Raw genomic sequence first — 13,546 nt, forward strand, 5'->3', positions numbered from 1 at the left:
TCTAGAGTGTGCCAGCCCAGTGGACTTAACAAGAAGAGCCTGTATCTCAACAAGCAGAAACCAGAGAACTGACTTCTGTGAATTGCCCTTTGACCTTGACGTGTAAATTATAGAGTGCACACCTGCTTACTTGCTCTCATTCTGTCTCACACACACAATTAATGTATCAATGAAGGTGTCTGATTGTGCTTCTTTAACTGAAATTTTTATCAACAGCATCCTTACCTATTAAAGGTTCTTAACAACACCTCTGCAGTATCTCTGTACCTCTTACCATTTACATTGCTTTTCATATCACATGAACACTGATACATGTCTTTCTTAGTGACAAATTAGCTTAATGGGAGCTAATTAGTAAGCATGCTAGGTTTGAATTTCCAGCTATTACTTGTACTCTTTGCCCCTTTGTATGCTGCAGTCTTAGAGCAGAACACACTATAAGCTACGTCCACTTGATCTGAGTAGTTTACTCATAACATTTCATTTTAATTGCATACTACAGTATGCTTCTGAGTAATTCTCCCATATTGTCTTCTGATATTGCATCTCTCACTTGTTCAACTTCAACAGGCTGAGTTTCTGTCATTGAAGCCTTTATTAGTGTAGAGACAAAATCTTAGTCATCACCCAAACAGCCTACGCAGGAAGTATTAAAAGTTTTAGAAATAGGTTAGGGAGATAGCACAGACAGTACAAAGCTCCTGCTTCACAACCACAAAGACCTGAGTTCAACCCACAAAATACATAATAAAAAAATAAAACAACCAGCTCTGGGTAGACAGAGAGACATACAGATGAGAAGGTTCACTTGTCATCAACAGTTACTTTGCAAACTTAGAACTGTGAGAGTCTTTGTCTTAAGAGAAAGTGAGTGGTTCCTCTGGCATATGCACACACACACACACACACACACACACACACACACTGGCATTGTCCAAAAGATCTTGTGTTTTCCCAGTGTTTTTGCAGAATCAATATCTAGTCTGCTTTGCCACAAATAAATAGATAATAATGCAGTACCTGTGACCTGCTCACCCACCTCTTTAGAACATAGCTCTGCCAACCATGCTCACACTGTACATGTTCTGTCTGACCCTCTGAAAAAGAGGATGTCTGTCCCCAAGTCCCAATGAAGTTTTAATCATTTACTCACACAGCTGGTTCATCTTGCCATCTCAGCTTCCTCAGAGGAACACTCCTAGATTTTGCCATGCTCACCTATTCCTGTTAGATCCTCAGACTCAGACCATCCCTGCTCTGGCCTCCTGCACCCCATACTGCCCTGATGCTTAGGGAGAGCATGTGACTACTTCGCATCAAATCACGTGTTGTATTCCCTATGTCAACCCCAAGAACTTCAGACTCTTGTTCCCTGTCTCCCATTTATATATATTTGTTTTGGGGCATTCCCTTTTATTGTGTATTTGTCGTGGAATGAATGCCTCCTCAGCCACAATTACAATTTCTTCTTGGTGCACATCACTGCATTTTATAGCAGAGCACCAGTCACCAGCAAAGGTTTGGTATTTCATCCAGGTGTTGATCAGTTGTTGCTCTATCACACCTGTATCCATAAATTCCAAAGCACATATTCTCCACAGATGGATACTTTACTTTACCTACCAAAAGTCTACCTGCCCCTTCCTAGTTTGCCTATGTTTTTGGTAACATTGTTATTGTCATTTTTATCACTGGCTAAATATTGAGAATGGGACTACACCAGTTGTTACTCACTGAATACTGCTGATTCTTTCTGTGGTCTGTTTTCTAAGTAAATATTAATTTCCTACTTATCTTCTATGATTTCCATTTTGGCCCTTGCTATCTTCTGCCTCTCTTCCTGCAGTCTTCAAGCTTAGCTCCTTGCTTGCACCTTACACAATTCTCTGCACACACTCTACTCTGACAGAAGCAGAACTGATGTTACAGAAGCCTAAAGAGTTTACAATTTTGAGTCTTTTTGAGAAGAATATTAAAAGTTGTAAAAGTAAAATAATTGATAGAAAAGTAGAAAAGACTGATGTGGTGGTGCAAATCTGTAATCCCTGCACTCGGGAGGTGAGAACAGGAGGCTTAGGGGTTAAAGGCAATCCACTCTGAGAGAGTTGAAGGCTAGCCTGGCGTCCCTCCGATAATACCCCCCCCCCAAAATGTGTCACACTTAGAAAATATACTTCATTAACATCTGAAGCACTGAGCCCATTTCTCTTGATGTCCCGAAGACACTTTCAGATGCACTCTCAAATCAATGCTGCCGCTTGAGCTGGCTTTTCCTGCTCACCCTGAGCATTTCCAGGAACCCAGCACTCAGGAGACCATGTCTAGGATCCCTGGTGTCTTTGGTCACATATTATATTACTCATTTTTGGCTTCCATGGTGTCTAATTTTACCATCTCAAAACAATCTAAACATTATATCTTAAAAAATGGCTTTTCGAAGCTAGGACACCCAAGTTTTAAAACTGGATTAGTTCAGTTCCTAATCAGATCATATGATATTTCAGAGATTCAATCTTCTAAATGAGATGGCTGATGGGTCAGTCACTAAGTGTGATGATGTATATAAATATTTGATTGACAGTCTGGCAACTTTCTATCTTTTATCTAACCCCTTCAATTATTCCTTTCATAGCATTGCCCATCACAAAGAATTACTGTTGTATCCCTTCATATTTAGTCTTTTGGTCCACAGATTTTCTCACAGATTATGGTTACCCCCTGACCATTATTGTTGCTGTGCTTTCTTTGCTTGCTTTATTGGGTTTTTGTATCTACCATCCTTCCAACCCTTACTCTCACTTAATCCCTTCCAATCCCAACACAACATAAGAGAGAAAGGTTAGAAGAGAAATTGGGTATAGTTCTAGCTCCTGCTAATTAGGAGCAATGGATCCCTGGGGCAAGTCCAATTTCCGCTGTCAGCATATCCAATTTTTTTCTTTGTTCAGGACCACCAGACACAGTACAACAGCAGGAACCAGGGTAGCAATAGCAGCAGAAGCCTCTCAAAGTGCATCTCCAGCCCTTCTTGGGACTCTGGTATTTATACCATCTCAAAAGGTCCCAGAATTTCAATGTAAACTATCTGTAGCTGGGCAAAAACCACACCTCTGCTAGTGCACAAGGCATAATCACCTGTTGTGAAGTAGCCTCTTATCATACAACTGGGATAAAAACAAAAACATATTTATCTAGCATAACTGGATATTTAAGAAATAAAATTTCTCACTACACATTATTTCCAAAATGTATTTGAATTGAATAATAACGGTATGGTAAAATATTACACCCAATCTACTTATCAAAATTGCTCATCATGTAATTAGTTTAAACTTGATGTTGAGCTAAGTATCACAGAATACCTCCTACATATAACCCCACCTTCCCACTGTAGAGACAAATACTTAATAAATCATGAATTAAAAAAGATCTAGCCAAAAAGGAAAGCATGTAAATTCCCAAATAGCTAAAGGAGGGAGAAAACTTATACTACAGTTATAAATACTTGCTGGAGTAGCAGTGCAGCCTGGGTAAAAAGAGATTATAGATAAACAAATATATAGTATTAGAACTGGAGGCTGACTGATCATCCAACTGCAGAGTATGTGATCTTTAGCTGTCATCAGGCAGGAATATAAACTGAGAATTGTGTGTAAACAAGAAAACCCCAAAGTAGCTACTGTTTCATTAAAGGGAAATAAGTCTCCATTTCCAACTTGCAGAAGTAAAAGTACCAGGCATTATATACATTGTAATTAAAATCCTACCAGGTGGGCCAAGCAGAATATATAAGTTAGCAAAGGAAAAATGTGATTGCTAGAATGTGTAAATAAGGAAATTACCTCTAGAAGAAAGGAGTGATGGTAGAAAAAGAATTTCACTGTAATAAAGATAGATCTCTTTGGAAAATCAGAGAATAAATTAGAAGAACTAAGATGGGAAATTCTATGACAAGATGATGGCAAATCTTCTGCTTCACTCAAACCATGAAGCCTATGGGAGGGCAGGAAAGGAGAGTAGTCAGCAGAAGAAATTAACCAGCTTCTTACCTAATATCACAGGAGTGGAACAGAGAAGTCTCTACATTTACCGGGAAGAAACTACTACTAGAAAGAGAAAGTTCATTAGACAGAACTATCCACACAACATCGGAAGATGCTTTAAAGTACTAAGAAATCTGCTCCAATGTGTTCTTAGCAAAACTCCTTCTAACTTACAAATTAATGTTTAGTAAACTGGATGTTCATTGTGAGGAGAGGGAATCTAAGACAAAAGCCAACTGCTTCCTAAAACTAAAGTTTCTCCTCACAGTCCAAGGAGGAAAACAAGCCCAAGGAGCACTGGGTGGCACTGGTGATAATTAATTAAGGGGGAGCCTGACAGATGTTCAGTGCATCTCCAGTCAACGTTTTACCAAGTTGTGTGTCTGCTTTCTTAAACTTCAATGTCCTCACTTGATACAAGGAAATGATAGTGCTTATATAATGATTAAAAACTGGCTGGCTTGAAATAACAGAGGTCAAAGCCCTATCTGGCGTCCTTGTGTGGTGCTACGCCTTAGAATCTTAGGTTGAACTCTGCCCTTGTAAATCTACCAGGTGTCTCCACCCAGTGAACTACTACGATTGGAACAGATGTGTGCTCCTCTTTTTAAATTACCCTTCTGAATCAAGTCTCTCTCCTGTGTGCAAATTTCACTTTGTGGTGCATCTTTTGTGGTTATATTGTATCCTGTTGTATTGCTGTTACCTGTACACACTCCTTAGCTCCTGAAGTATTTGACTGCAGTGCTTTTAAGTTGTTTATCTCTGTATTATCCCCACTGTCTTATGTACTTGCTCATGAAAGCTGGCTAATTCCCATTCAACTGAGTAAAAATATTGAGCGAATGATTGAGTGAATATAACTTTCTGATGCTGTGCTACTTTACAGTCAGAAACCCGAGGGTCAAGTGACTCTCATTACCTGGTGTGCTTTAGTGCCTTTCGAGGGAATTTCTAAAATCTACTGCTAACTAAAAACCAAGACTTGTATATTTTAATATTCAGATTATTTTTCTCCAAAGACATGTATATGATATTTGATTTTAACTTTTCTTTGACTTTTGGCACATTGAATTTTATTTTTTATGTATTTGATAATTATTGTGAATAAGTAGTTACAATAGTGACTGTCTGTGAGTAGAAATACTATGCAGTAAATGGTAATAGGATGAGATGATATGATATACAATTATGTGTAATTATATGTAGTAATATATTACCAAAGGTTTACAGAAGTAGGTGATGTTTCCTAGTAGAGAATAAAATGAAGGGTTAACTAGTTAGAAAGGACAGCATATTTTTGTTATCTTGGTTTTTAAGCCAGTTTTATTCTCAATAGCATTAGCCATACTATGCTGCTAAGAGTGTAGCTGCAGGACATGCACTTCCAATTTATTTGTGAAATACCATTATTCATGAACCATAATATTCAAACAGCAAAGTCGAGAGATATTGACCATTACTTTATCAATGAAAGCTTTTATTTGAAGTACATGGAGTGGCTAAGACCTGTCAGCTCAGCACATAGAACGCCATGGGGGAAGTATTGCTACAAACCCCAGACTAGAATCCTCTGTAGTAAGACACTATGTCAATACCTGAAAAAAACTAAAACAAAAAATCAACTTACATTAAAAGTCAAGATGCCAATTAATTCTATTCTACTCTAGTTTAAAATGTACTTTGAAACTCCTTTAAAATCAATCAAGGTAATTGTCTTAGGATACTAATGCAAGTTCTTCATCCAAAGACCCAATAGCCACAGTTCTCTGGTTCCTTTCCATTCTTAGCTTTGTTTCTCTGTAGTAGTTTACCTGTTCCACAATTCCTTTCTACCTGTGGGAAATGCTGTCCTCAGAAGTTCTGAAAACTTGCACCTTGAGAGCAATCCTCCGGCTGTAACTCTCAGTTCCCTTGCAAGAACCATTAACCTCACTTATGTAAGTCACATGACCTCTCAGGCCAGTCAAGGAGAACTAAGGATTGAGCTGCTATTAATTCTTGACCTCAGAGACCAGATGAGATCAATAAGGCTTTTTTGGCTTGCCATTTTTGTCAAAGCTATGTTAAGGACACAAGTAATGACAGTTTTGACAGCATTCACAAGCCTTGTTTACCTTCTGGCCAGGATTCAAATGATCCAGACCACAAGCCACAGCGGCAGCAATCACCTCTGCTTATTGCATGGTGCTCACGTTGGGTGTGGACCCTGAGAACATACATACTACTCTTTTATTATTTTATGTTCACAAAAATTGGAAATAAAAACCAAATACTAATTTTGTCAAATAAGTTTGCTACAATGTTTTGAAAAGTATTTGTTTATATTAGTTCAGAATTTCTGAAATAAATTTAAATCGAATAGTAATGTTTTAAATCCTGTGTACCAGACACTGTACTAGCACAAACTACCACAGAAGTCATAGGAACTGAAATAGTATATGTTATTCTCTAAACCTGACACATCTCTGACTTATATATTATACTCATTAGCTACATTTATTGAATAAATGAAGATGATATTGACTTTCCTTTCATAAACTCCGGTAATGCACTGTGTTCACTATTTAATTACTGCATTAGTTATTTTTATCTCTGTGACAAAATAACTTAAAAAAATAAACTAAACAAATGAAAGGGATAATATGGCTCAGGGTTTAGGGGATACAGTCCTTTAAGGCATGGAAGGATGTTGTAAGAGTCTGACTACTCTCAGTTTTCTTCCTTTGCAGTGTAGAAGCAACTTCCCACACACGCTTAACACGTTTTTGTTTTTCTACATCCAGACTGACAGTCAAGATTGCTTATGTCATGGACTGAACCTGATTTGTGATGTATAAAACTACACAGAATAGTTTCTGGTAAAAGAGCTTAAATCAAGTCGCAGAGCAGCAACATAGAAGGCTAGGTGATTGCTGACCAATACCCTGGTTAGTCCAATTCAGTTGGAACTGTCTCTGTTCATACTGATGTCTGTGAACAATGGAGCCTAACGAATAACGGGATCTTTTAGGGGCTTAAATTTTTGACAGAGCCTTCATGATGATGCCCCTATGCATTGATATACCATTTGAAGAAACAGTGTTCATATCAAACAAATGGCATAATGCTTAATTATTTATTTTTTAAGCAACCAAATAGAAGGGAAATTTTTAATTCAGAGACACTACCTTAACTTCAATCATTGAATCGTTTACTCTAAGGGTCTTTAAGGAGTGGATTCTACTTGCAACCTTTGTGGACACCATAGTTTCTTTCTCCATGTGGTCTGGTCTAAATCTTGATTGAGTGGCATTTAGAACAGAGAATGTGGAGAGCACTGTGACATTAACCTATATGTAGATTTATATTTTTGATTTTTAAAAAACTTTTTACGATCATATAATATCTTAAATGTATACTCCAATATCAGTTTGTCTTAAAGTTGTCTAATGTGTCATTTTAAAGTGGAAAATTGGCACCATTTGTTGGTACATTTCCCCTGGTTCTGAAATGAAAGGTGGTGCCAACAGCAATCACGTCTTAAGTTCCAATTAAAATGTGACTTTTTCAACTCCAAAGCTCCGTGTGACCATTTAGCCATCTGTTGGATGACACGACCCCACTGATTTGAACCTAGATAATTATGACAGCAGGAGCAGCATGGAGGGAAGTTCAGCTTGGGTTCCAGTTGAGAATGACTGCTAATTACGAAGAGATAATTACCGAGAGCTTGTCTCACACGCAATGGGGAGAAATTGCAAATTTCTATGGTAGGTATAGATAGATCTCACACACACACACACACACACACACATACACACACACACACACACACACAAGTATTTATCTACATTTTATCATTTTTTGAAGTCTTTTAGGATGCATATTCTACATAACGTGTCTACCTTCACCAGGAGCTATGCTGTTCTTCATAAATCTGCCTTGGAATCTTTGTGTTTTGTTACTGTCTCATTTACTACATAACAGCTTTCGTGTTTATGACCAGTCTTAGCAATGAAGGAGGAAATCTTTATCCCTTGACACTCTATCTCCCTAGAGCCCTTAGCACACAGAATGGGGGAAATCAAGCACTGGTTTTTTCACTGTTGCTGTATCATCATCAGATCATCAGATGAAATACCCCTGAACTATGTACCAGACTCTGTGGCTTTCACTATTGATTTACTAGCACTAGAAGCAAAGGGCTTTGCAGAATTATTAGCTCATGAAGAGTCTTTTGCACCTTCCTCCTAGGCATGAAATTGAGCCCAACTGTGTGGTTCATGGGAAGTAATTGATTGGCACATTTGACTACTCCAACATTAAAAATTTGTCACTCTAGATTGTAGCAGAACTTCATCTTTAGGAATTAATAGAGAAATGTAAGGAATGGATTTAAATCACTTGAAAATGAAGATATTAGAGAAAACATAATCTATTCCTTGTTTAAAAAAAATGGGGTTAGCTGTAATGGACTTTTCGTCAGCTTGCTTAATCTTACTGTAATTCTAAAATGAAAATAATTCTTTACTATGTTACTTAAAACTTGACATTATACATTCATGAATGCTGGTGAAGTTACACCCCTAATAGGCCTGGGGAAGTCACATGATCTCTCCAAACTTCTGTTGGGTTTTCTGTAATGAATGAACAATATAAGTATTTTCTCAAAGAATGTTTAGAAAATTAGATGATGAATCTAAGGTTTTTGTGAATATTTTATGCTCCCAATATGAATTAATTATTATTGAGTAGATTTGTCTCAAAGTTATGTTCACATGACACCAGATTCTGGTTAGAAGTAAACACAGATTATATACGTGAGACAGCGTGTTTTTTGTTTGTTTGTTTGTTTGCTTTATCATATACTGCAGATTTTACTAATTCACTTGGCCTTTCTGTCTGCAAAACTTGAATAAAGCAACATTTTGTATGCTTGTTTTGGGATCAGCACCTCTCTTTGCATAAGGGATTTTATAACATTTCATTTCACTAGCTGTTAATTACTTAGAAGTGCTAATTAAGCAATGTAATGTTAAAGAAAGAATAGAGACCTGGAATCCAGGAAGCCTAAATTCTACACACAACAGACCCTTTTGTCCTAAAACAAGTTAATCTGCCTGGCTTTCAGTTTCTTCAAACTTCTGAGGAAAACAAATTGTGCCTGTGATTTCATTTGAAGGATAGTTTATAGTCACATTATGGTTCTGCAAGAAGCTCAGAACACCTCAATTTTCAAAATTCTATCTTGCATCTGTGGGCAACACTGAATCCTATGTGTGATTGCTTGTATTTTGAAGTTAATTTTCTCCCAAGTCTGAGACCATCAGTTGTCAGATGTTCTTAAATGGAAAATTTGTTCCCTTCAGGCAGAACTCATTTCTTGTGCCTAAAGATACACTACTTAGGGGAAAAGACTCTACCATCCCCATGATTTTCCCTAAAGAAAGTTATGCAACTTCTTATGAAAACTAACTTTTACTCCTACAGTAAAAGCTACACATCTGCTCTTAATAAAATTAAAGAACAAGAAAGATAATTCTATGAAATAATTTTTAACTAAATTTGTTTTACTTTCTGTTCTACTTATTCAGCAAATGCCCTGCCCAACAAACCTTCACAATAAGAAATAAAACATTCCCAACATATACTTAAGAAACTTGAAGGGGTGGGTGGGAGGACAGGGGAAGAGAAAGGGGTTTGCGGGACTTTCGGGGAGGGGGGGGGCTAGAAAAGGGGAAATCATTTGAAATGTAAATAAATTATATCGAATAAAAAAAGAGAAAAAAAAGATAAAAAAAATAAAATAAAAAAAAATAAAAAAAAAGAAATTAGGAAAAAAAAAAGAAACTTGAATGTTCATTTCTGAAATTCAGTCAGCATATTAAATTTTATAACTTTTTATATCTAATTTGAAATAGAGATATCCAAGAAAGAGAAATATAAAGGTGACAAGGAACAGAAATATGTGACCCTGTGCGCTATGTCACCGTCATTGATTGGATTATAAAAAAGAGGATCGGCTGGTGTTTAACTGAGGTTGTCAGTTCCAGTCCTGGATCCAGATGAAAATCTAATAACAGAGTGGACCTTTATGAAATCCTAACTCATTTGAATAACACCAGCTACAAATCAAATAATTTGTTTCTTTTTTCATAATGGATTGCTTTTAGTTATACTTGGACTGTAACCTTACCTCAGAGGACGTTTCACAGAATATGACATGAATGAGGTTTCCATATGGTTTAGATTATAATTTTGCCCAGGCATGGTCATTATTAAATGGTGGGCTGATTTTATGGCTTAATGTCTATTTGACTCTGTTCTAGAGTTTGTTACCCTTACTTTAAATAGACACTGACGTGAAGCCATATAAGTTTTGAGACAAAATTCTCTTCTGGGTTTGCCTCGTTGGACACTCGTCTCTGTCCCCGAGGCCAAGGCCCAGCATTATTCTCCTCAGAAATAGTTATGGCATATGCTCCCTTTTCAGGGACTCAGTTTTCTTTCTTTTGAAAAAGTAGCTTTCTGAACATCATTCCAGACAGCTCACAGGGGCAGAAGAGGAAGACTGCTGTCACGCCTTCTCTGACCCATGGAAGCTTATCTGGAAATTGAACCACTAGGAAGCAGTTGAGAAAACTCCAAAACTTCCCTGTGAGATGATACAACATCAGAGACCAGGCTATTTCGACACCACAGTAATTCCTTCTTCAGTGTGCTAAAGCACTGTAGACTGAATTTAGCTGTTAGAGTGTTGTTTCAGACATAGCTTTGTGTTTTAGTTTCCGAAAGCACATTTTACACGACAAAATCTAAGACATATACAATAAAGGCATGATCAAATTGGCTAGCAAAGTGAAGAGTCTGAGTTGTATCAGACTCTTCTAATAAATAATACCCGTTCAAGGCTAGCAAGATCATTGAATGGCTAAAGAATTCATGCACATGCCCTATGACATGAGTTCAAACCCCTGAATCCACAGCAGATGAGAGAATCCACTTCTGAAAGTATTCCTCTGATGTGTTTCTTGCCTCTCACACACTTTTGCTTGCACATGCACAATTATATTTTTAAGAATAAGTAAAAAGTCACACATATTTTATGCTGAGGTTTTGAAATCCCTGAAGTAGCTAAAATATATGCTATGCCTCCAGAATGCTAACGTTGGGTAATTTCACAGTATTTTACTGTTATCTCTGTGATTTATTTTGAATATAGTTTTTAAATCTATCATTTTCTTATCTTAATTAAAAATATGCTATATCATTAAATATTTCATCTTTCAGCTAGATGGTTTTACGTGTAATTATGTGAAAAATAATGGAAAACTTTTCAATGATTATAGTAAATGATCTGGAGAGTTGCCCACATTTTATAGTTAATTAGCTTAGTTGGGAGATTAATTAATTTCTATGTAGCATATATAGAAGATAAATTTCCAACATGTGCCTACAAAATTATTACTATAACTCATATTTAATAAAAAAAGGAAAATGTGGATTTAACCAAACAGGCAACTGATCTCACATATAAAACAAAACTGTGTGTATTCAGAAATCATTGTTTGGTTCTCCGAGTTACCTTGTTTTTAAATTAAAGTGAGAAATGTTCCAAATACTTATAACCATATGTATCATTTACCAAATAGAACCGCAGTAAGCTTTTGCACAATTCATAGTAAGAATGTGTGTGATCTTAGTTTGGCCTATGGGAAAGGTGACAGGCACCCATGATGACATTGCTCTGGTAAGGAGATGGGATGGAGAGACAGGAGACGGCATGGAAACTCCTGGACCTGCTAGTCTGCCATACAGTGGTGTCATAACGTAACAACAGACCCTTCTCAGTCAAGGGGGCAGGTGAGGAACAATATCTGAGATGTTCTTGTGGTCTCTGTGTACACGCTGTCTGCTCACACATGCACACATACACATACATGCACATAATTGTTTCTTTTTAAAACAGATTATTTGCCGTGGCGGTGTTGTATCTGACAGTTTTTTTGTTTGCTTGTTTGTTTATTTTGTGACAGCCCTGTCTTTTGTTTTTGTTCTGTTCCTTTGTACATTGTCATGTTCATAAAGGAATTAAGAGGCATGTTTTATTTGCAAACTACAGTCAGCAGTCTTCCCATTGCCTGTTCATGCTCCAAGTTAATGATCCTGACTACATAGATATGACAGTGGAGACACGGCAATGAGTGGTGCATCTGTGTAGCAGCTATAGCGCTAACCTCTAACTAGCTTTCATTTTTCATCTTTACAATTTCCATTTCCTCTATTGAAATAGATTCTCCTGAGCATGTCGATGGTCTTCTGAGCTCTTCTGACATGTGTTCTGTTAATGATACTGTTAATAATTTTTCATATTCTTTCTCTCTTCTTTTTTAGTCTCGACCTATTCCTTCCCACCTTACTTCAGCAGTTGCAGAGAGTATCTTGGCTTCAGCCTGTGAAAGCGAGAGTAGAAATGCTGCCAAGAGGATGCGTCTGGATAAAGCACAGGTACTGAGGAGCATGGAGGAGTGCAGACTCTTGAATGGCTCTAACACGCAGAGTTCTGTGTGTTATAAACTTAGGATGAAAATGCTATGCTCTGATGATCATGAATATCACATAAAGAAGTTTATGGCAAAACAGGGATGATAGCAAAACGGAATTAAACTTCCTGTTAGTATCTACTTAATGGCCAATTAAGAGGTGCTGGCTAACTAGCTAGCCTATAAATCAAATTTATCTTGTCATTTATGATCATGACTCCATTGTATTCATTTGTAATGGAAATGAACCTTTCTTTAATGTTGTTTGGCCTGTACTGCTTTATAGTTCTATTCGCTTGAGAGGGTTACTGTATTACCAACAAAGATAGATTATGCTGACAGTAATCAAAGTAAAGATAATCTGTGAAAGAGGAAAGAGTCTTAAGTGGGGTCCTAATCTAATAGATATCCATGTTCTGGGCTTACTCTTCTTGTTAGTTAATTACCTATCTGAGAAGCACATTCTCAAGGCTTTGCCTGTGTAGTGTAATCTGTTCAGCTTTGATCCACTGTTCACTGGTACTTCCCTTTAGGGCTCTTTTAGTTCTAACTCTTCCCTTCCTATCTACACAATAGACTTCTCTTTCTCCTCTGTTCCCTTTCTGAATTACCCATAGTGAAATGTGTTTTACATCATGTGCTATGAATGAAGAGTAAATTGTTAGTTTAGTCTTATTTTTCTTATGAAGCAAGCAAAATCAAGTTTTCTGTTTCAAGATTAGAATAACTTTTAAATGATTCAGAATGTCATTATTTTTGTGCTTATTATTTTTAAATATTTGGCACTTACAGTCCTGAGTATGGCAAAGGATGAAGCTTATAAGTAAACAAAATGCAGTATTGACGTGATATTTAAAGCTATTTGAAAAAGCCAATTTTGGGATAACCAATTGGATTCATTGATGCTGGGACAGCAGTATTATTTACATGTCCATATCTTCTGTTTAGACGATTTATCAATATTATAATAGTGAAAAT

At 36.9% G+C, this 13,546-nt stretch overlaps 1 protein-coding gene across 5 annotated transcripts in view; it reads left to right on the top strand.

Moving 5' to 3' along the window:
- Positions 1–13,546, top strand: part of Nol4 (nucleolar protein 4) — a 351,736-nt gene that overhangs the window by 277,191 nt on the left and 60,999 nt on the right. For 4 of the 5 annotated variants that reach the window (XM_052155473.1, XM_052155475.1, XM_052155474.1 and 1 more), the window contains one exon: positions 12,420–12,533. The exons of the other annotated variant lie outside the window; for it this stretch is intronic. In XM_052155473.1, the coding sequence (XP_052011433.1) occupies positions 12,420–12,533 (114 nt within the window). The remainder of the gene's footprint in view (positions 1–12,419; positions 12,534–13,546) is intronic. 5 annotated transcript variants of the gene reach the window in all.

The sequence above is a fragment of the Apodemus sylvaticus genome, chromosome 13 (assembly GCF_947179515.1).
Source record: "Apodemus sylvaticus chromosome 13, mApoSyl1.1, whole genome shotgun sequence".
NCBI lineage: Eukaryota > Metazoa > Chordata > Mammalia > Rodentia > Muridae > Apodemus > Apodemus sylvaticus.